The sequence below is a fragment of the Salvelinus namaycush genome, chromosome 8, assembly GCF_016432855.1.
Source record: "Salvelinus namaycush isolate Seneca chromosome 8, SaNama_1.0, whole genome shotgun sequence".
NCBI classification, from domain to species: domain Eukaryota; kingdom Metazoa; phylum Chordata; class Actinopteri; order Salmoniformes; family Salmonidae; genus Salvelinus; species Salvelinus namaycush.
The window spans coordinates 58,545,448-58,565,829 of NC_052314.1; the positions used below are offsets into that span (position 1 = coordinate 58,545,448).

General features: G+C 42.5%; 2 protein-coding genes across 2 annotated transcripts in view; both read right to left on the reverse strand.

Annotated features, from left to right (window-relative positions):
• LOC120053005 overlaps positions 1–16,725 on the reverse strand; it is a 53,149-nt gene extending 36,424 nt beyond the window's left edge. The window contains exons 1-2 of the mRNA XM_039000256.1: positions 16,237–16,725; positions 15,734–15,864 (exon numbers count right to left, since the gene is read on the reverse strand). Coding sequence (XP_038856184.1) covers positions 15,734–15,864; positions 16,237–16,519 — 414 coding nt within the window. The 5' untranslated portion in view covers positions 16,520–16,725. The remainder of the gene's footprint in view (positions 1–15,733; positions 15,865–16,236) is intronic.
• Positions 12,540–15,524, reverse strand: LOC120053004 (oocyte zinc finger protein XlCOF2-like). The gene has a single exon (XM_039000255.1). It carries the CDS (start codon positions 15,126–15,128, stop codon positions 14,280–14,282), a length of 849 nt encoding a protein of 282 aa, XP_038856183.1. The 5' UTR covers positions 15,129–15,524; the 3' UTR covers positions 12,540–14,279.
• Positions 16,726–20,382: the final 3,657 nt, after the last annotated feature.

The following is a 20,382-nucleotide window of genomic DNA, read 5'->3' on the forward strand; positions in this document are numbered from 1 at the left end:
AGTTGATACACTTGTAAACTCACTTTTGAGAAAACAGACTTTGAATGTTTTGGTACCAACTAGAGCTCTCCTTTGTCTACACCCATTCAGCATACACCCATTCAGCACCCTCTTAAGCCAGCCCCACCCATCTCTTTAAGAATTCACATGAGGTCATGTGCTAAAGACTGAAAGTGGTAGTAGCCTACAATAAGGAAAAATTCCAGGTAAACAGAAAGTGTCCAGATCAAAATATTTTATAAATATTAGATGACGCTTAACCAGACACACTTGTTTAACAGTCTGATGGCCTTGAGATCGAGACTGAAAAACAGCTTCTGTCCCAGCTTTGATGCACCTGTACTGACCTCGCCTTCTGTATGATAGCGGGGTGAACAGGCAGTGACTCGGGTGGTGTAGGTGTCCTGGAGGGCAGGTAGTTTGCCCCCGGTGATGCGTTGTGCAGACTACCCATTTGTGTTTAGTGAGTCTGCCAGATCAGAGGCAGTATGGATGGCCAGGGATGTTCACTTGATAAGTGTTTGAATTGGACAATTTTCCTGTCAAAATGTAACAAGTACTTTTGGGTGTCAAGGAAAATGGAGTAAAAAGTACATCCTTTTTTATTTATTTTTTACAAATGTAGTGAAGTAACGTTGCCAAACATAAATAGTAAAGTCATGTACAGATACCATAAAAAACTACTTAAGTAGTACTTTAGAGTATTTTTACATCACTGCCCAAATGCCTTCACACCAGCACATTAGCATATATATACAGTCACACATGCACTTAACTTATGTATGGAATACTATGTGATAAGGCCATGCAACCTGAGTTGAAACCTGAGTGAGGTGCACATGTACAGTACATAAACAGATGCATGCGCCATATATTTATGTGGTGGACACTTGATACGGTCTCATGATATTGTTGTGGTAGGTCACAAAATCATGTTACGACCACACATATCAATATTAATTTTATATATATCAATATTTTGCTAAGTGGTGATGGTCTCTACAGAAGGTGTAAACGGTACAGCCAAATGGTTACTTGCATAGTAGCAATATCAGAAATAGATAGTGTCAATATAAATAAAATACAAAGTATGTACAAGAACAATATCAGTGATAGACGAGGTAGTTATATGCATACAAATCAGGGGTAAAGTGGCTCAGCAGCAGGATAAAAAAAGATCAGATCTACTACTTACACCACTTCTCCTTCTTGACCCATGTTCCTCTACTTTCTTCACTGCCTCAGCATATGCCAAATTCTGCACTACTCTAAGCCTGGAAACCGCAACCTGCCTCTCTCGCACGGGACATTTCTGATCCCCAGCCCCATGGGCACCCCTACAATTGACACATACCACTACTTTCCCCAATGCTACACATTCCTTTGTCTCATGCCCTTCTGCACACCTTGGACCCTCCCGCCTACACACTGCTGCCACATGCCCATGAGCTTGACACCTGTAATAACGGAATGTATTCGGCACAAAAGCTCGTACAGGATAACTTATATATCCTAACATCACTTTGTTGGGCAAAGACTCAACATCAACTCAAAAGAATAGACAATGACTTCTATTTAACCACTCTCGCCACCCTGTCTGCGTCGCACTTGTAAAGCAGCTGCTTCGTCTTGATATTTTTCTTTATCAAAAGCTACCGCGACGCTTTTCCATTTAAAAAAAACCGCGCCCCTCTTTGTCCCGGATTCGCTCAGACCCTGTGCCCCCCTCCCCTCATGCGCGCTCGCTTTGACCCACATTCAAGTCTACTTCCGTTTACACTGAAAATAAATTATCTTATTTGTTGGCGTCAAAGCTCAAGGGGTGTGGTTAAATAAAAAAGGCAGGCGCGCTGTTCTTTGAATTACGGTACTGCTATACGGGTGTGTTCGTAAATTCACTCTAGCTATCTACTCCGATTTTAGAGCACTTTCGTCTGAGTGTACCAGAGCGCAGAATAACTGATGAATTTACTAACTAATTTACAAACCAATGAGGATTCGGAACTTAAAAGCCAATTATCTCATTATCATCTTTTTGCAGATAGAACCTTATAGTCCCAAGCTCTTACACATCAAATCTGTATATTTCAAGCTAAGAGCAAACTTGTTTATGTAACAGTATAACTTTAAACCGTCCCCTCGCCCCGACACGGGCGCGAACCAGGGACCCTCTGCACACATCAACAACTGACACCCACGAAGCGTCGTTACCCATCGCTCCACAAAAGCCGCGGCCCTTGCAGAGCAAGGTGCAACATTACTTCTAGGTATCAGAGCAAGTGACGTAACTGATTGAAACGCTAGTAGCGCGTACCCGCTAACTAGCTAGCCATTTCACATCCGTTACATTTAGACACAACAGTGTGTTGGCAAGAATAGTGCCGAAAAGTATATTATTTTATTCCATCTACTCAGTAAGGTAAATATTAGTGTCCTTGTTCTAGCCTAGGCTTACTGTCTCTAAAACAAGTATTTACACAAGCCTGTTTCAAATAAGTTAAGAGGGTTAATAAGGAGTATATGGTTAATTAGCCTCAAACAGAAGTTAAAGGCCCATTGGCATCAAAAACATGACTTTCTGCATTTTATATATATTTCCACACTGAGGTTGGAATAATACTGTGTAATTGTGAAAATTATGATAATGCCCTTTTAGTGTAAGAGCTGTTTGAAAATACCGCCTGAAATCTCTGCCTGTTTTGGTGGGATGGAGTTTTGGCCTTCCATGGTGACATCACCATGCTGTAAATGAATTAATATATTGTTTAATAGAGGCGTTACTACAGACCCACGTTCATTCCTGTGCTAGCTTAGCAAGCAACATTTATCTTGTTCATCAGAGGTTAGGTTTTTGGAAAGAGCTTGACATCGGCAAGTCCTCATCCTGGTAAAGTTGTCAGTTGGACTACTGTCATCACCACTATAGATGGCACGCAACTCAAACAATATCTGGTTATAGCCATCTAGTTTAACACCTGAAAGTTTGTTTGTTAACCAGCCATATTGACGTGATGTTATTAGCTAGCTCTCCAATTTAATGTGGCCCATCAATCAATGTAGCCTATATCATGTCTGTCAGCAGCAATCGTGATTAAACACTCCTATAAACAATGTTGAAAAGGGGATCATGTTAGCTAACTTCCCTAGGTAGGCCAACATTGCTTGGGTCTACTTATATGTTTAGCCAACTGTACAAAGTTTTACATGGAATAATCAGAAATGTGTAGGTCTGACTATTCTCTTCAAGAGGTAATGATATTATGACCAAATAGTTAACATTTATTTAACAATCCCTTGAAAACGGCACAGTTGTAAATGGTTTTAGCAGAGCGGTGTCTCTCCTTGCCCCCCAGCAGGCAAATTGAAAGCTCTATACTTTTTTTCATTAAAAACGACCTAGAAACCAAGAAAGAGTTCCAAACCTCTGCCGATAACAGCTCATTTTCAGTTTTCCTCTACCCACTCAGACCACTGACAGTTCTAGCAAAATTCTTGAGAAATTGTTCTTTGTTTTTAAATTAAAACTGTCAAAAAGAAGCAATCACAGTAAGGTACCTAATTGTTACCCAGAAATTATTTGATATTTAGATAAAAATGGCAGCATTGGACCTTTAAAAGAATGTGACAAGTAATTTTGGAATATCAAGTAGAGGTGCAAATGCATTCATTTTTTATATTTTACCCCAGTTATCACAAGACCTGAAGCCTTCATGCCATTTACTGCAAACAGCTTGAGGTCAAGGACTGTTTGTAAAGATCTCAAACCACAAATTAAAGATTTAGATAACTGAGTTCACAAGCTTTTCTTTTTTAAATAACAAACCGTTAAGAGGGACTTGACTTGAGCATGTTTTGGTCGTTGTTCCAGGTAGCCTAGCGGTTAAGAGCGTTGGACCAGTAACCTAAAAGAATCCCCAAGCAGACTAGGAGAAAAAAATCTGTTGATGTGCCCTTGAGCAAGGCACTTGACCCTAATTTCTCCTGTAAGTCGCTCTTCCTAAGAGTGTCTGCTGAATCAGTGGTTCCTAAACTGTGGGGCTCAGTCTGTCTGGCTTTCAACATACTTTTGAAAGTTGTAATAGTAGAATGCACAAGGTGAAATCTCTAAATTGTGTAGTGCATCATCAGTATTCCTCTTGTCATGTTAGTCACTGCATACCTTAGACAGCTATTTAGAACTTGTCAGAAATGTGCAGATCAAGTAAGCCATGTCAGCTAACAATTTTTAGCCCATAGATTTTGTAGTAATGTTCGAGTCAATCAAATATCACAAATACATACATATTAGACATGGCAAAATATATAGAATTGCAAGAAACTTAGCTTTAAAGAGGCAAAATGTTCTCTCCGCCAACAAGAGGGGTGTGAACAGTCTGTCATGAACAGTGCTTGTACCCATAGAAATAGATGTGGTAGGTGCGGGATGTTCCCCAATGCTGGGTGGTGGGTGTGGGGGGGGCGGAGTGAAAAAGTTTGGGAACCCCTGCGCTAAATGACTTAAATATAAAAATGTAATGAACAAAGTGACATGGTGACGTAATTCAGTATAAATACAGCCAACTTTGAGTGTGTGAGTTGTGTGGCTGAGTGAGTCAATTGTTGAGTGGCAATGTTTGCAACAATTGGCATAGTTTGCCTTGGAAAAGCGCTTCCCACACGTGGGGCAGGTGTACGTCATAACGATCAGCCTCCCACATTGTGACCCAATGACACTCGAGGAGGTAGAAGCAGGAACCACCATCCTAGTCTTTGAGCTCCCTCCTCAAGCCATTGTTTGGGTGTTGTTGGGATTGTGTTATGTTATGGGCTAGGTTCTCCTTATATGTTCTCATGGTGAATGCCAATTCTGACCCTGTCTGTATTTGTGGGGTCACCTCTCGTGGACAGATTCATGTCTAAACGGCGAGAATCTGTCAATACTTGTGTAGAATTATGTGATTACGAGCAGCAGTAGTTCCTGGTCTTCATTGAATAAAAAATAAATCAACATTGGAAATTTGAGAAAATCGATGCTGCTGTAACCATAAGGGTTTGAAACCTAGAAGAAGACAGAGACGGGAGTGGCGAGAAGAATGTCATGTTGTCCTGCAAAGCATGGTAAGCGTCAAGATAGCTAAAATACAGACAATTGCTAGCTAGCTGTGTTTTACAGCTGTCAGTTTTACACGTAGCTAGATGGATAATGAACTAAACTGCAATTATCGTAAACCATTATTATCTAGCTACCTACGGTAGCTACAGTTGCAAGAAAAAGTATGTGAACCCTTTGGAATTACCTGGATATCTGCATAAATTGGTCAAAAAATGTTCTGATCTTCCTTTAAGTCACAACAATAAACAGTGTGCTTAAACTAATAACACACAAAATATTGTATTTTTCTTGACTATATTGAATACATAATTTAAACATTCACAGTGTAGGTTGGAAAAAGTATGTGAACCCCTAGGGTAATGACTTCTCCAAAAGATAACTGGAGTCAGCTAACATGGAGTCTAATCAATGAGATGAGATTGGAGATGTTGGTTAGAGCTGCCCTGCAATATAAAACTCACAAAATGTGAGTTTGCTATTCACATGAAGCTTTGCCTGATGTGAACCATGCTTTGAACAAAAGAGATCTCAGAAGACCTAAGATAAAGAATTGTTGACTTGCATAAAGCTGGAAAGGGTTACAAAAGTATCTCTAAAATCCTTGATGTTCATCAGTCCACAGTAAGACAAAATGTCTATAAATGGAGAAAGTTCAGCACTGTTGCTACTTTCCCTAGGAGTGGCTTTCCTGCAAAGATGACTGCAAGAGCACATCGCATAATGCTCAATGAGGTTAAGAAGAATCCAAGAGTGTCAGCTAAAAGACTTACAGAAATCCCTGGAACATGCTAACATCTCTGTTGACGAGTCTGCAATACGTAAAACACTAAACAAGAATGGTGTTTATGGGAGGACACCACGGAAGAAGCCACTGCTGTCCAAAAAAACCATTGCTGCACATCTGAAGTTCGCAAAAGAGCACCTGGATGTTCCAAAATATTCTGTGGACAGATTAAACTACATTTGAGTTGTTTGGAAGGAACACACAACACTATGTGTTGAGAAAAAAAGGCACAGCACACCAACATCAACCTCATCCCAACTAAAGTATGATGGAGGGAGCATCATGGTCTGGGCTGCTTTGCTGCCTCAGGGCCTGGACAGCTTGCTATCATCAACAGAAAAATGTATTCCCATGTTTATCAATACATTTTGTAGGAGAATGTTAGGCTATCTGTCCACCAATTGAAGCTCAACAGAAGTTGGGTGATGCAACAGGACAACAACCCAAAACACAGTAGTAAATCAATAACAGAATGGCTTCAACAGAAGAAAATACGCCTTCTGAAGTGGCCCAGTCAGAGTCCTGACCTCAACCCGATTGAGATGCGGTGGCATGACCTCGAACAGTTCACACCAGACATCCCAAGAATATTGCTGAACTGAAACAGTTTTGTAAAGAGGAATGGTCCAAAATTCCTCCTGACCGTTGTGCAGGTCTGATCCGCAACTACAGAAAACGTTTGGTTGAGGTTATTGCTGCCAAAGGAGGGTCAACCAGTTATTAAATCCAAGGGTTCACATACTTTTTCCACCCTGCACTGTGAATGTTTACATGGTGTGTTCAATAAAGACATGAAAACGTATAATCGTTTGTATGTTGTTAGACTAAGCAGACTGTTTGTCTATTGTTGTGACTTAGATAAAGATCAGATCAAATTAGGATCAATTTATGCAGAAATCCAGGTTCTGTGAGAAGCCTTGGACCAGATGACGGGAGGCCTTGACTGCTGTGTCAACTCTGAGATGGCCAGGTTCAAATTATGGGCAAAGCACCTAAGCCACAGATCTGGGAACTCTTCAAAAGCCTTGATCATGTTTGTTGCATTGTCTGTGGTTATGCAGACCAGGTCTTTCTTGTTGATCCCCCACTCTTCCAGTCTATTCTCAAAAAACTCCCTGATGTTGTGAGCTGAGTGATCTTCTGGGAAGAACTGTGTTTCCAGGCAGTTTGATTCCAGTTGCCAGTCTGGGGTGAGGTAATGGATAGTGAAGCTGATGTAGGGTTGAGAGCACCCCCGCTTTCACTGGTCCAGAGGTCAGTAGTTGCAGCAAACCATGTGCCTTGAGCCAAACTTTTTCCAACATCAGCTTGAAACCTGGTTGTACAGGCTTATGATTTCAGTTTTGGAAAATAATGTTTGTGATGGCATTCCGTAGGTAGGCACGGCAACCTTCATCGGCCTCAGAAAGCCAGGCCTCGCAACAATTTGAAATGGCATCATGTCCTTTGCAATGTAATATGAAAGGGCTGCAGTGAGGTTTTGAGCATTTTTTGATGTGGGTGCATCAGCAGCCTGCCTTATAAATGCTTGCTCGAGTATGTGTCACAACTGGAGATGAGGGACCAGTAGCATCACTGGGTTTGCCTGCTGCACGCCCACTCTGTAAACTAGGGAATAGCAAATGTATTATTATTACTAGGGATGCACGATATAGTCGGTGAACATATCGGAATCGGACGATATTAGCTAAAAATGCCAACATCAGTATCAGCCCGATGTCTAGTTTAACGCTGATGTGAAAAACCGATGTCAAAGCTGACGTGCACACCTATATAACATACACTACTGTTCAAAAGTTTGGGGTCACTTAGAAATGTCCTTGTTTTTGGAAGGAAAGCACATTTCTTTGTCCATTAAAATAACAAAATTGATCAGAAATACAATGTAGACATTGTTAATGTTGTAAATGACTATTGTAGCTGGAAACTGCTAATTTTTAATGGAATATCTACATAGGCGAACAGAGGCCCATTATCAGCAACCATCACTCCTGTGTTCCAATGGCACGTTGTGTTAGCTAATCCAAGTTTATCATTTTAAAAGGCTAATTGATCATTAGAAAACCCTTTTGCAATTACGTTAGCACAGCTGAAAACTGTTTTGATTAAAGAAGCAATAAAATTGGCCATCTTTAGACTAGTTGAGTATCTGGAGCAGGGGTGTCAAACTCATTTCGCATCGTGGGCCACATACGGCCTAGGGAGATGTCAAGTGGGCCGGACCATTAAAATTATACCATACTCTGCTATAAATAACCAAAATATCATGTCTTTCCTTTGTTTTGGTGTAAAGAAGCACAAGAACATTAGGAAAATATTGAAATTTAATGAACTATCCTTTTACAAAACATTTCATGAAACACCTCATATTTCCTTAGACAAATGTGCAATTTACTTTTATCATTCACAAATATGCATTGCAACTGATCCCACTGATTGTACAAAGGCACAAAACTTTAATTGGTACTGAAAAATATAGTAATGCACTTTAAGATTAAATGAGACTTTTAAAGAAAGGAATTTTTAAACCACTTACACATACGCATATAAAATCTAAATGTAATCCCTGCGTACACCTTACAAACTAAGGAGAGTGATTTTAAATGTGTAATGAAGAAAGTGTTCGCCTGTCCTGTAAATCTGTAAACTTCATACATGAAACATACATACACATACAATACATACTGAAAATTTATGGAGTTGTATGAACAGTAGAATTCCATCACACAACTTTTGTTTTGAAGCTGCTGACTAACATTAAAGTGCACATTTTTTAAATCACCACAGTAAGGATTCATCTTCACAGAGCTGTATTCTTTCAATGCAAACAGTATCTAAGGCAGCATTTTAAAGGTGTTAGTCTAGTCTGGACTTGTATTTGTTCCTGAAACTTGGCATCTTTTGGCCTGTACAAGTGCATCAACACCAGGTGTCATGTCCTGACTAGCTGTCACTTTCAGAATGTCATTTAAGTGCTTGTTTGTGAGCCTTGAACGCATTTTTGTTTTATTGATATTCATCACTGAGAAAATTTGTTCACAAAGGTAGGTTGTCCCAAACATGCACAAAATTTTAGCAGCCAGGGCTGTTAATTTGGGGTACCCTGGTAGTAGATACTGATAAAATCTGTCCAGACCTACAGAGGCAAATTTGCCCTTCAAATCTGCATCACACTGGTAGCTGGCTTTTACCGCTGCTTCACTGACTTCTCGGCTCTGGATGAAAGTTGACTGCTGTTTCCTCAGACCCGCCAGCAATTCGTTAATCTTATCTCTTCTCAGTTGTCCTTGCAAGCCGTCATATTTTTCGCTGTGATGAGTCTCGTAGTGGCGTCGAATATTATATTCCTTCAATACCGAAACTTGTTGCAAACACACCAAGCACGAAGGTTTTCCGTGCATCTCTGTAAATAAATAGGACGTGGTCCATTTTTCTTTGAAAATTCTACACTCCTTATCTACTTTTCTCCGTTTGGATAACGACATTTTGGCTAATGAGGGTGTAGCGGAGAGGTAGAGACCAAGGTATTAACAACGTCGTAACAAGCAGCAGATGGCGCATTGATACCGTCTGCTGTTTTCAGTCTGTCTCAGTGATGCGGCTTGTCTTCTACTCTGATGGAAAGAGTGCGCCCCTTAGCGGATAATCCATGAATTGCAGCGAATTAAAAATATTAATTCCATGTCTTTTATGCATTTTTTCCACTTTCAAATTATCCTGCGGGCCTGATCGAACCTCCTTGGGGGCCGGTTCCGGCCCGCGGGCCGTATGTTTGACACCCCTGATCTGGAGCATCAGCATTTGTGAGTTCGATTACAGGCTCAAAATGGCCAGAAACAAAGAACATTCTTCTGAAACTCGTCAGTCTATTCTTGTTCTGGGAAATTATGGCTATTCCATGCAAGAAAATGCCAAGAAACAATGCTGTGTACTACTCCCTTCACAGAACAGCGCAAACTGGCTCTAACCAGAATAGAAAGAGGAGAAGGAGGCCCTGGTGCACAACTGAGCAAGAGGACAAGCACATTAGAGTGTCAAACGGATTTTGTTTTGACATTTTTTTGCTTCCATGAGCTAGCTAGAGGCGCGCGGGACAACTTTACCAGCATCATAGCATACGTATCGATGAATCGTTGTGACATATGAAATACGAGTGAGAGTGTAATCAATGTGTAATAACTACGTAAAAATGAATTAAAGCGTTAAATTATTTTGTGACATGCAGTCATGTTCAGGTCCTGATTGGTCAACAAGCTTATTTGACGTGTATCTTTTTTGACATGCCAAGACCCCAACGGCGTTCCATAGAAATCCTGGTTGAGAATGAAACGACTGAACAAATGAACAACGAAACAGCACAGCAAGGTAGTGAAAGAAATAGGTTTTGATTATGTTTTACTGTTAATGGGGACATACGTAAATACCAACAAAATAACTCTTTGGTCAGTGTGATGTGTGTGTAACCTTTAACTGGGCAAGTCAGTTAAGAACAAATTATTATTTACAATGATGGCCTACCCCGGACGACGCTGGGCCAATTGTGCGGCGCCCTATGGGACTCCCAATCACGGCCGGATGTGATACAGCCTGGATTCAAACCAGGGACTGTAGTGACACCTCTTGCACTAAGATGCAGTGCCTTAGAACGCTGCGTCCATATGTGTGTAACTATTTAACTGTAATAGAATGCTTAAAAAGGCCGCAAATGTTTTTTATATCGGTTATCGATATCGTTTTTTTGGCAAGGAAAATATCAATATCGCTGCATCACTAGTTGTTACATTATAATTATTATTCACTCACAGTCTATCATCTTCTGTGTTGCATGAGTATATGCAATGACCCCCATGCACAATTTACATAAATACAAATGAGTCTTAAGAAGACAGTGACAGTAATTGCAATGAGCCCAACAATTGACAAATACAGGAGCCTTGTATAGGAGTCTATAGTCTTTCTCTTGTTGGAACACTTTCACAACCAAGTCGACGACTGCCGGATTTTAACTTCACAAAATATGTTGGTTGGGTAACTAAACTACATAACGTGTTATCGTGTGCAATGGGCGAATAGTCTGCAGACACACGAAGTGTTTTTAAAAGAGTAGGTAACACTGAAAGCTTCGGTTTACATTATTGACAAGCTATTAGCAAGTTAGACAGACAAACCATGACATTTTCCCCCATTCTGAAGTCACCACATCCATGCATTGAGCTAAAAGTTAACTTAGCTTGCATTTGCTATAAAGTAGCACGAAGATGGTGGTCACGAAGATGACTCAAGAGATTTGAAGTGTTGATTTGAAGTTTTTTTGTTTTTGCATGTGCTGCAGATAGGGTGACCATCTTCGATTAAGTTTCCCTCAGCACTCTTGTTAAACCCAAAATACCACCACACTTCAGATTTGGTCCTCTTAGAAGGCTGAAAAATCTCGAGCGCGGTCACTGACTCCCACCATGTTTTCACACAAAACAATACCCACGTTGCATGCTGCGACTGCGTCAGACTGTTGATAACTTTGGTTGATGCTGGACAGTATTTACCGTGAGTTTTTCAAACCACGGTAATCAAACATGGTTTTAATGATGATTATAATTTGAAACAGTAATACTAACCGTTGGGAATTTTACCATGGTTTATCGTGAAACGGGTAACCGTTTCATCCCTACAAGGTAGCATATTAATGAGATCAGACGTGGTGCTATAATATATACTGTTAAGTTCTAAATCAGGCATGGGAAATTCCACTCCTCGTGGGCCTGATTGGTGTCACACTTTTCCCCCATCCCTAGCAAACAAAAGTGTGACACCAATCAGGCCCCTGAGGACTGGAGTTGCCCAGGCCTGTTCTAAATGAACCGAGTAAAAACTCACAGATGATTATTGAAGCTCAAACCAAGTTTATTTACCCAATGGGTCAGAGAGCTGAACAGACAAAGACATGTTCCCACCAGAACAAATATATATACCCCAATTTAGGTGAAGTCTCCTCCTTCCCTCTAGACGCAACATTATTGCTAGGCAGGAAGTTAAGTGATGTGGGTATAAACGGTTCCTTCTCCCTTAATGTGACCTGACCTGTCCCGGCCCCCATTCATCACTAAACCACATCTCTCCCCCCTTATCAGTGCCCGCAACCATGTGATTGCCTTTCCCTTACTCAGTAACATTCCAAGCCCTAGCTCATATTCATCCTTAATTGACTCCACCATATACATTCCTCCTACAGATAACCATTAACTTCTCCATTCCATAGGATACCTGATGATTAACAATATTTCAAGTTTAGAAGTCAGAAGCCATCAATACCGAACAAAAATATAAAAACGAATCATGCAGCAATTTCAAAGATGTTACAGTTACAGTTCATATAAGGAAATCAGTCAATTGAAATAAATTCATTAGACCCTAATCTATGGATTTCACATGACTGTGAATACAGATATGCATATGTTGGTCACAGATACCTTAAAAAAAGGTAGGGGAGTGTGTCAGAAAACCAGTCAGTATCTGGTGTGACCACCATTTGCCTCATGCAGCACAATACATCTTCTTCGCATAGAGTTGATCAGGCTGTTGATTGTGGCCTGTGGAATGTTGTCCCACTCCTCGTCAATGGCTGTGCGAAGTTGCTGGATATTGACGGGAACTGGAACACTCTGTTGTACACGTCGATGCAGAGCATCCCAAACATGATCAATGGGTGACATGTAGAGTGAGTATGCAGGCCATGGAAGAACTGAGACATTTTCAGCTTCCAGGCATTGTGTCCAGATCCTTGCGATGAATGTCACGACAATGGGCCTCAGGATCTCGTCACGGTATCTCTGTGCATTCAAATTGCTCATCGATAAAATGCAATTGTATTCGTTGTCTGTTGCTTATGCCTGCCTATACCACAACCCCACCATGGGGGACTCTGTTCACAACGTTGACATCAGCAAACGGCTCACCCACACTAAGCCATACACGCTTGTCTGTCATCTGCCCGTTTGAAACTAGGATTCATCCATGAAGACCACACTTCTCCAGCGTGCCAGTGGCCATTGAAGGTGAGCATTTGCACACTGAAGTCAGTTACTATGCCGAACTGCAGTCAGGTCAAGACCCTGGTGAGGATGACAAGCACGCAGATGCGCTTCCCTGAGATGGTTTCTGACAGTTGGTGTAAAATAAATTCTTCAGTTGTGTAAACCCACAGTTTCATCAGATGGTGCTCTTCCTCCTGGGGAAGGCCTGCCCGCTCCATCACGGTTGAACACTACACGGTGTCCCTCTCCCACAGTGCAAAGAGCCTTGGCGTGACCCTGGACAACACTATGTCATTCTCTGCAAACATCAAAGCAGTGACTCGCTCCTGCAGGTTCATGCTCTACAACATCCGTAAAGTACGACCCTTCGGCGCAGGTCCTAGGAACTTGTCATCTCCCGTCTAGACTACTTCAACTCACTGTTGGCTGGGCTCCCTGCTTGTGCTAACAAACCCCTGCAACTTATCCAGAACGCTGCAACCCGCCTGGTGTTCAACCCTTCCAAGGTCTTCCATGTCGCACCTCTACTCTGCACACTCAGCTGGCTCCCAGTCGAAGCTCACATCCACTACAAGACCATGGTGCTTGCCTTCAGAGCAGCAAGGGGTGCTGACCCTCTCTCCCTTCATGCTATGCTCAAACCATACACCCCTACCCAAGCACTCAGTGCTACCACCACTGGTATCTTGGCCCTCCCACCCTTCCCACTCAGCCCAGACCAAGCTGTTCCCTGTCCTTGCACCGCAATGGTGGAACCAGCTTCCTTCCCCCTGAGTCCCTGCCCATTTTCTGAAAAAATCTGAAGCCTGACCTTTTCAAAGAGTATCTTAAATGAATCTCACGCTGCCTCCTACCCACCCATACAACAGGCAACAAAAAAAGCACAGACTCTGCTGATAACTATTTTGTGGGAAAATGTACTTGCTACGACTGTGTTATGTGGTTGTCTCACCCAGCTTTCTTAATGCAGTAATTGTAAGACGGTCTGGATAAGAGCGCCTGCTAAATGACAAAAATGTCAATGTAAAATCTCAACTAAAAATCTGCATCAACAGCATTCATTTTCTCATAAAAAATGTATTGGGAAAAAGAATGTAGTTCAATGGAAGCATGGAAAGAGGCATTTGTGAACATCATATAGCTTAAACAGAACAAACATTATGTAAGAGCCATTTTAGGCTTATATATGCCTTATATCAAACAATGTCTGTATGCAATATTCTACCCAGGAATATTCAACACAGATCTGTTACTCTCATTATTCCAAATGCATCTGGGGATCTTTAATGCAGACAATGAAAATTAATCTGTCTTTTATGCAGGGTTTGATCGAAAAGTCAGAAGCTATCGAGTGGAATGGGTACTTTCTATGTTATAAAGTGGAATGGTTTTTCTGCTGGTGTATCCGGAGGTAGCTCCTCTCTGAGAACCTCTTCCCGCAGTGCGTACAGGCAAACGGCCTCTCTCCCATGTGGACCGTCAGGTGCATCTTCAGCTGGTTCTGGTGGGTGAAGCTCTTCTCACACTGAGGGCAGCTGTAGGATTTGTCCCCTGTGTGGACCCTTTGGTGCCTTTTCAGGCTGAAAGAGTGGGAGAAACACATATGACACTGGGTACAGCTGAAGGGTTTCTCTCCTGTGTGGACCCTCTGGTGCCTCTTCAGGCTGCCAGCCTCAGCGAAGCGCATGTGACACTGGGTACAGCTGAATGGTTTCACCCCTGTGTGGACCCTCTGGTGGATCTCCACCTTCTGGGGGCAGCTGAAGCCTTTGTTACAGAACATGCAGAGGAACCGCTTCTCTTTACTATTGCCTGATGTGGCTCCCTGTCCCTGAGCCTGGGCTCTAGCCCTGTCGTTTGAGTTCAATACCTGATCGAAAAGGACCCGGCTGTGTGAATCGGAAGGCCCCATTGACGTGGACACTGGGTTGCGATCCCTGAAAGCATGTGGAGGGGAGTGGGTCGTGACATTTTGATTTGTCTCTAAGTTCTCCGTGTAATCTAAGAAATCTCTGCCTTGTGAGTGTCCTTCTAAGTGAGTCTCATCTGCATTCCATGTCAGAGGAGCGTTGCCCTCCACTTTCACCTCATCTACCACTATAACCTCCCCTTTCTTATCTAGGCACCCTTCAGAGTATACACTACTACTGTACCGATTCCAGTCTCCTCTAGATAGATCAGTCTGTGTCTCTAAACCCAAGGGCATGTTGCCAGGGTCCATCTCTGTAGCGTAAGAACAAGATGAATCACCACCAGTGTCTAATGTGTCACCATCATCATCTCCATGGGAATTAACCGTCCTCTCGCTCTGGTGAAATACCGGTAAATACTCTGAGCCAGGAGCAGGAGGACAGCCCAGTCGCTCAAGCCCCACTGGGTCTGATCTGTGGTCAGATCCTGTGTGTAAGAGCCTGTGAGGTACAGTTAAAGTCTCTGTGTCTGTCTCTGACTTGAGGACGGCGTTCGGCGTTCCACTGACCTCCGTGATGCTGCTTCGGATCCTGGGCGGCGCTGGAGCGATGGTAGGGTCTCCAGTCTGGATGTCTCTGCTGTGCCGTTGGTCCTCCTCTCCTTCAGACGTCTCCTGCTTGACCCCAGGACCTGCAGCCTCTGCATCTGCAGACTGACACAAGAAGAGAGGAGGTTATTACCGGTACATGAGTTGAATTGGATAACAATGTCATAGGGAAGTCTCACAAGCTCCCCTATGGCAGACATATTAGTCCATGTAAGCAAGTGAATAGCTGAGGCGAGCCCTTCTGAAATAAATGCTGCACATTTGATTTACAAACGATCTCCTTTTTAATGCAACACAATTACACTAACCTCTATCATGATAACGTGCCTGGTTGAGGTTCCACTCCCCTCATCTATAGCTATGGGTTGGTCATCTCTCCACGCGTTGTGTCCCGCTGGCTTCACAAAGCGCCTATGGCCTCCAGTGAGATGTCCTTCACCTGAGAGTGATTGGGGGAAAAGAGGTGGTTAGGTTAGGTACTGTTACTGCTCAACAGTATATATTGTACACTATTGACACTGTATAGAATTGGAAAGGATGTTAGGTAACACTTCGTATAACTTCTTTATATACTATTTGTTTTCAATTAGTAAATAATAGAAAATGCAGTAAATCAAAAATCTGGTTAGAATATGAAAGTGTCTTTGTGCTAGATCGATAGTTAGGTAGGTAGATAGTAATAAGGGCAATTAATGTATAGTGTCCAAAAACTGACCAAGAAAAAAAAAACTGACCAATTCTGGTTAACCATATGTGTGTAACAAATCTAGTGACACATGCACAAAGTGGAACGGCCTTCTGCTAATTGTACCTCTTGCCATTCCTCTGTGTCCGTCGAGAATATTGACACTACTGGGAGGACTGGTGAGGACGCGCTCTCGCCTTGTCCTCTCTGCGCGCTCCCGTGCCATCTTCAGTTCGAGAAGGTGTAGTTTCCTCCGCAATCCCCTGTTTTCTTTCTGGCTTTGAGAAATTTCCAAACGAAACACTACATAGTCGTCGTCTACGAGTTTACAGATCTCTGCCACGGCGGCATTCGCTAGCACCTCCATAATGGAGGCTATTTGAGTGTGAGAAACCACACAGTTAGCCATTGTTAGCTAACGTTAACTGCTATATAGCTTAGTTACCTAGATAACATCTATCAACCAAGTCCTGTCTCCAACACGAATTAATGACTACCCGGAGCAGGTATGTGATGCTGTGCAGTTAAATTAGTAATTTTGAGTTCTGTGGTGTTAATATCTAAATAAAAACGCTATCGTGGAAATTGTTCTTGGTCATGTTCACTTCCATTTACTTCTTCTTTACATTTCTATTGGCGAATCGCAACCAACTGAAAGGTGCATATACCGCCACCTACTGTAGTGGAGTGTGAGGACGGTCACTGTCTCCCTACTACTATTCTATAACTAACCCTGAATTTCTAATAAAATAAAATAAATTCCCTACAAACCTCACTGCCTCCCTCCAAAAAAATACCACCCAATCCCCATCTCAGATATACCTCTCTAACCCTATCAAATAAACTCCCTTTCTACATAATTTCACATAATAATACATGTTCAACCGTTCTCTACCATACACCCATTCCAGTACCATGTTTCCCTATTAATTTCAAAGAAGGATTCAATCCCGTATGCCCCAATCTCATTCTGCACAACATAACTTCCTCCCTTATGTTCCAATTACAAGACACTATCTTCTTGTCTCAGACCAACTCTCGTTATCGCTCTCTGAACAATCTTCTTGACCCTAACCAGTCAGGCTTCTAGACAGATCACTCAACCGAGACTGCTCTCCTCTGTGTCACGGAGGCTCTCCTCACTGCTCTCCTCTGTTCTCATCCTCCTATATCTATCCTCTGCGTTCGACACTGAACCATCGGATCCTCCTCTCCACCCTCTAAGGGCTGGGCGTCTCAGTCTCTGTATACTCTTGGAATGCATCCTACTTGGCAGGCCACTCTTGCCAGGTGACGTGGAGAGGATCTGTGTCTGCACCATATACTCTCATTACTGGTGTACCCCACTGCTCGGTTCTAGGCCCTCTTTATACACCAAATCACTCGTCTCCGTCATATTCTCACATGGTCTCTCCTATCATTGCTATGCGGATAACACTAAACTACTTTTCTCCTTCCCCCCCTTCTGACACCCAGGTGGCAGCACGCATCTCTGCTTGCCTAGCAGAAATCTCCGCTTGGATGTTGGCCCACCTCAAGCTCAACAAGACAGAGCTGTTCTTCCTCCCGGGGAAGGCCTGCCCTCTTCAAGTTCTCTCCATCATGGTTGACAACTCCACATTGTCTCCTTCCCAGAGTGCAAAGAACCCTTTCGTTCTCTGCAAACATTAAAAGCAGTGACTCGCTCCTGCAGGTTCATGCTCTGCAACATCTGTAGAGTATGACCCTACCTCACACAGGAAGCGGCGCCGGTCCTAATCCAGGCACTTGTCATCTCCTGTCTGGACTACTGCAACTCGCTGTTGGCTTGGCTCCCCGCTTGTGACTTCAAATCACTGCAATTTAGCCAGAACGCAGCAACTCGCTCCTCAGCACACTCTACTGGCTTCCAGTTCGAAGCTCGCATCCACTACAAGACCATGGTACTTGACTATGGAGCAGGAAGAGGAACTGCCATTCCCTACCTTTAAGCTATGCTCAAACCCTACACCCCAACCTATGGGGAAATTAATGTGTTATTTTTTTTGTAGGGGTTTTGGATAAACGCCAAACCGAGGGGTTGTTCCATTTGATTTCAATCACTCTTTGACCGCACATTTGATTTGATTGAAATGACTCCCACCCTGTATTCAAGAGCATGCTGTGTCTCAATCGATGGCAGGCACAAACACCTCAGATTATGTAAAATAGGGTCTAAACAACATATGCAAAACAAATTATAATAATCTGAGTTTGCCAAGCCAGTTGAAGCTTTTAAATTATAATATAATTTAAAAGTGATATTAACTTTATCAAATATGGTTTTACATACAGTACCAGTCAAAAGTTTGGACACACCTACCCATTCAAGGGTTTTTCTTTATTTTTACTATTTTCTACATTGTAGAATAATAGTGAAGACATCAAAACTATGAAATAACCAAAAAAGTGTTAAACAAATATTTTAGATTCTTCAAAGTAGCCACCCTTTGCCTTGATGACAGCTTTGCACACTCTTGGCATTCTCTCAACCAGCTTCACCTGGAATGCTTTTCCAACAGTCTTGAAGGAGTTCCCACATATGCTGAGCACTTGTTGGCTGCTTTTCCTTCACTCTGCGGTCCAACTCATCCCAAACCATCTCAATTGGGTTGAGGTCAGGTCATCTGATGCAACACTCCATTACTCTCCTTCTTGGTCAAATAGCCCTTACACAGCCTGGAGGTGTGTTGGGTCATTGTCCTATTGAAAAACAAATGATAGTCCCACTAAGCGCAAATCAGATTGGATAGCGTATTGCTGCAGAATTCTGTGGTAGCCATGCTGGTTAAGTGTGCCTTGAATTCTAAATAAATCAGACCAAAGGACAGATTTCCACAGGTCTAATGTCCATTGCTCATGTTTCTTGGCCCAAGCAAGTCTCTTCTTCTTATTGTTCTTTTACCAAATAGGGATATCTTCTGTATACCACCCCTACCTTGTCATAACACAACTGATTTGCTCAAACGCATTAAGAAGGAAAGAAATTCACACCTGTTAATTGAAATGCGTTCCAGGTGACTACATCATGTGGCTACTTTAAAGAATCTCAATACTACATGATTCCATATATGTTATTTCATAGTTGTGTTGTCTTCACTATTATTCTGTAGAAAATAGTAAAAATAAAGAAAAACCCTGGAATGAGTAGGTGTGTCCAAACTTTTGACTGGTACTGTATAGAGAAGACAGGCAGGGTGAGTGTAGACCGCTGTGTGTCCTATGCAATGAGCTGTTAACTGTTAACTGCAATCAACTGTTCTGCCTGCGGCTATGGAACCCTGACCTGTCCACCGGACTTGCTACCTGTCCCAGACCTGCTGTTTTCAACTCTCTAGAGACCGCAGGAGCGGTAGAGATACTCTTAATGATCGGCTATGAAAAGCCAACTGACATTTACTCCTGATTATTATTTGACCATGCTGGTCATTTATGAACATTTGAACATCTTGGCCATGTTCTGTTATAATCTCCACCCGGCACAGCCAGAAGAAGACTGGCCACCCCTCATAGCCTGGTTCCTCTCTAGGTTTCTTCCTAGGTTTTGGCCTTTCTAGGGAGTTTTTCCTAGCCACCGTGCTTCTACACCTGCATTGCTTGCTGTTTGGGGTTTTAGGCTGGGTTTCTGTACAGCACTTCGAGATATTAGCTGATGTACGAAGGGCTATATAAAATAAACTTGATTTGATTTGATAGCTCATGAGAGCATGAAACCCTCCGAAATGAAAAGGCATCTGGACACCAAGCATCCAAGCCATAAAGACAAGACAGCTGACTTTTTAAAAAGACAATGTCAATATCTGGAGGCCTCACAAGATTCATTAAAGAACGTATGCACGGTACAAGAAAAGGCACTTTGCACATCATACCTTGTGGCCCAGCGCATTGCTAAGTGCAAAAAAGCCCACACCAGCAAAGAGGATCTCATACACCCTGCTGCGAATGATATGTGCACTGAAATCTTGGGAGAGTCAGCCACCAACAAACTTAAAACCATACCCCTATCCAATGACACCGTGAGGAGGAGAATCCAGGACATGTCAGACATCAGAGCGCATCAGTGCAAATGGCCATTACGCATTGCAGCTTGATGAATCCACAGATGTGGCTAACCATGCAATTCTAATGGTCTATGTCAGACACGTCTGGGATAATAACTTTGAGGAACAGTTCCTTTTTAGTGCTGATTTGCCCATCACCACCACTGCAGAGGCTGTCTTTAACACAATGGATATGTACCTGGGCTCTGTGGGA

Coding starts and splice junctions, on each gene's coding strand:
- LOC120053004 (XM_039000255.1), bottom strand. CDS start 15,128: ATGGACCCTGGCAACATGCCCTTGGGTTTAGAGACACAGACTGATCTA.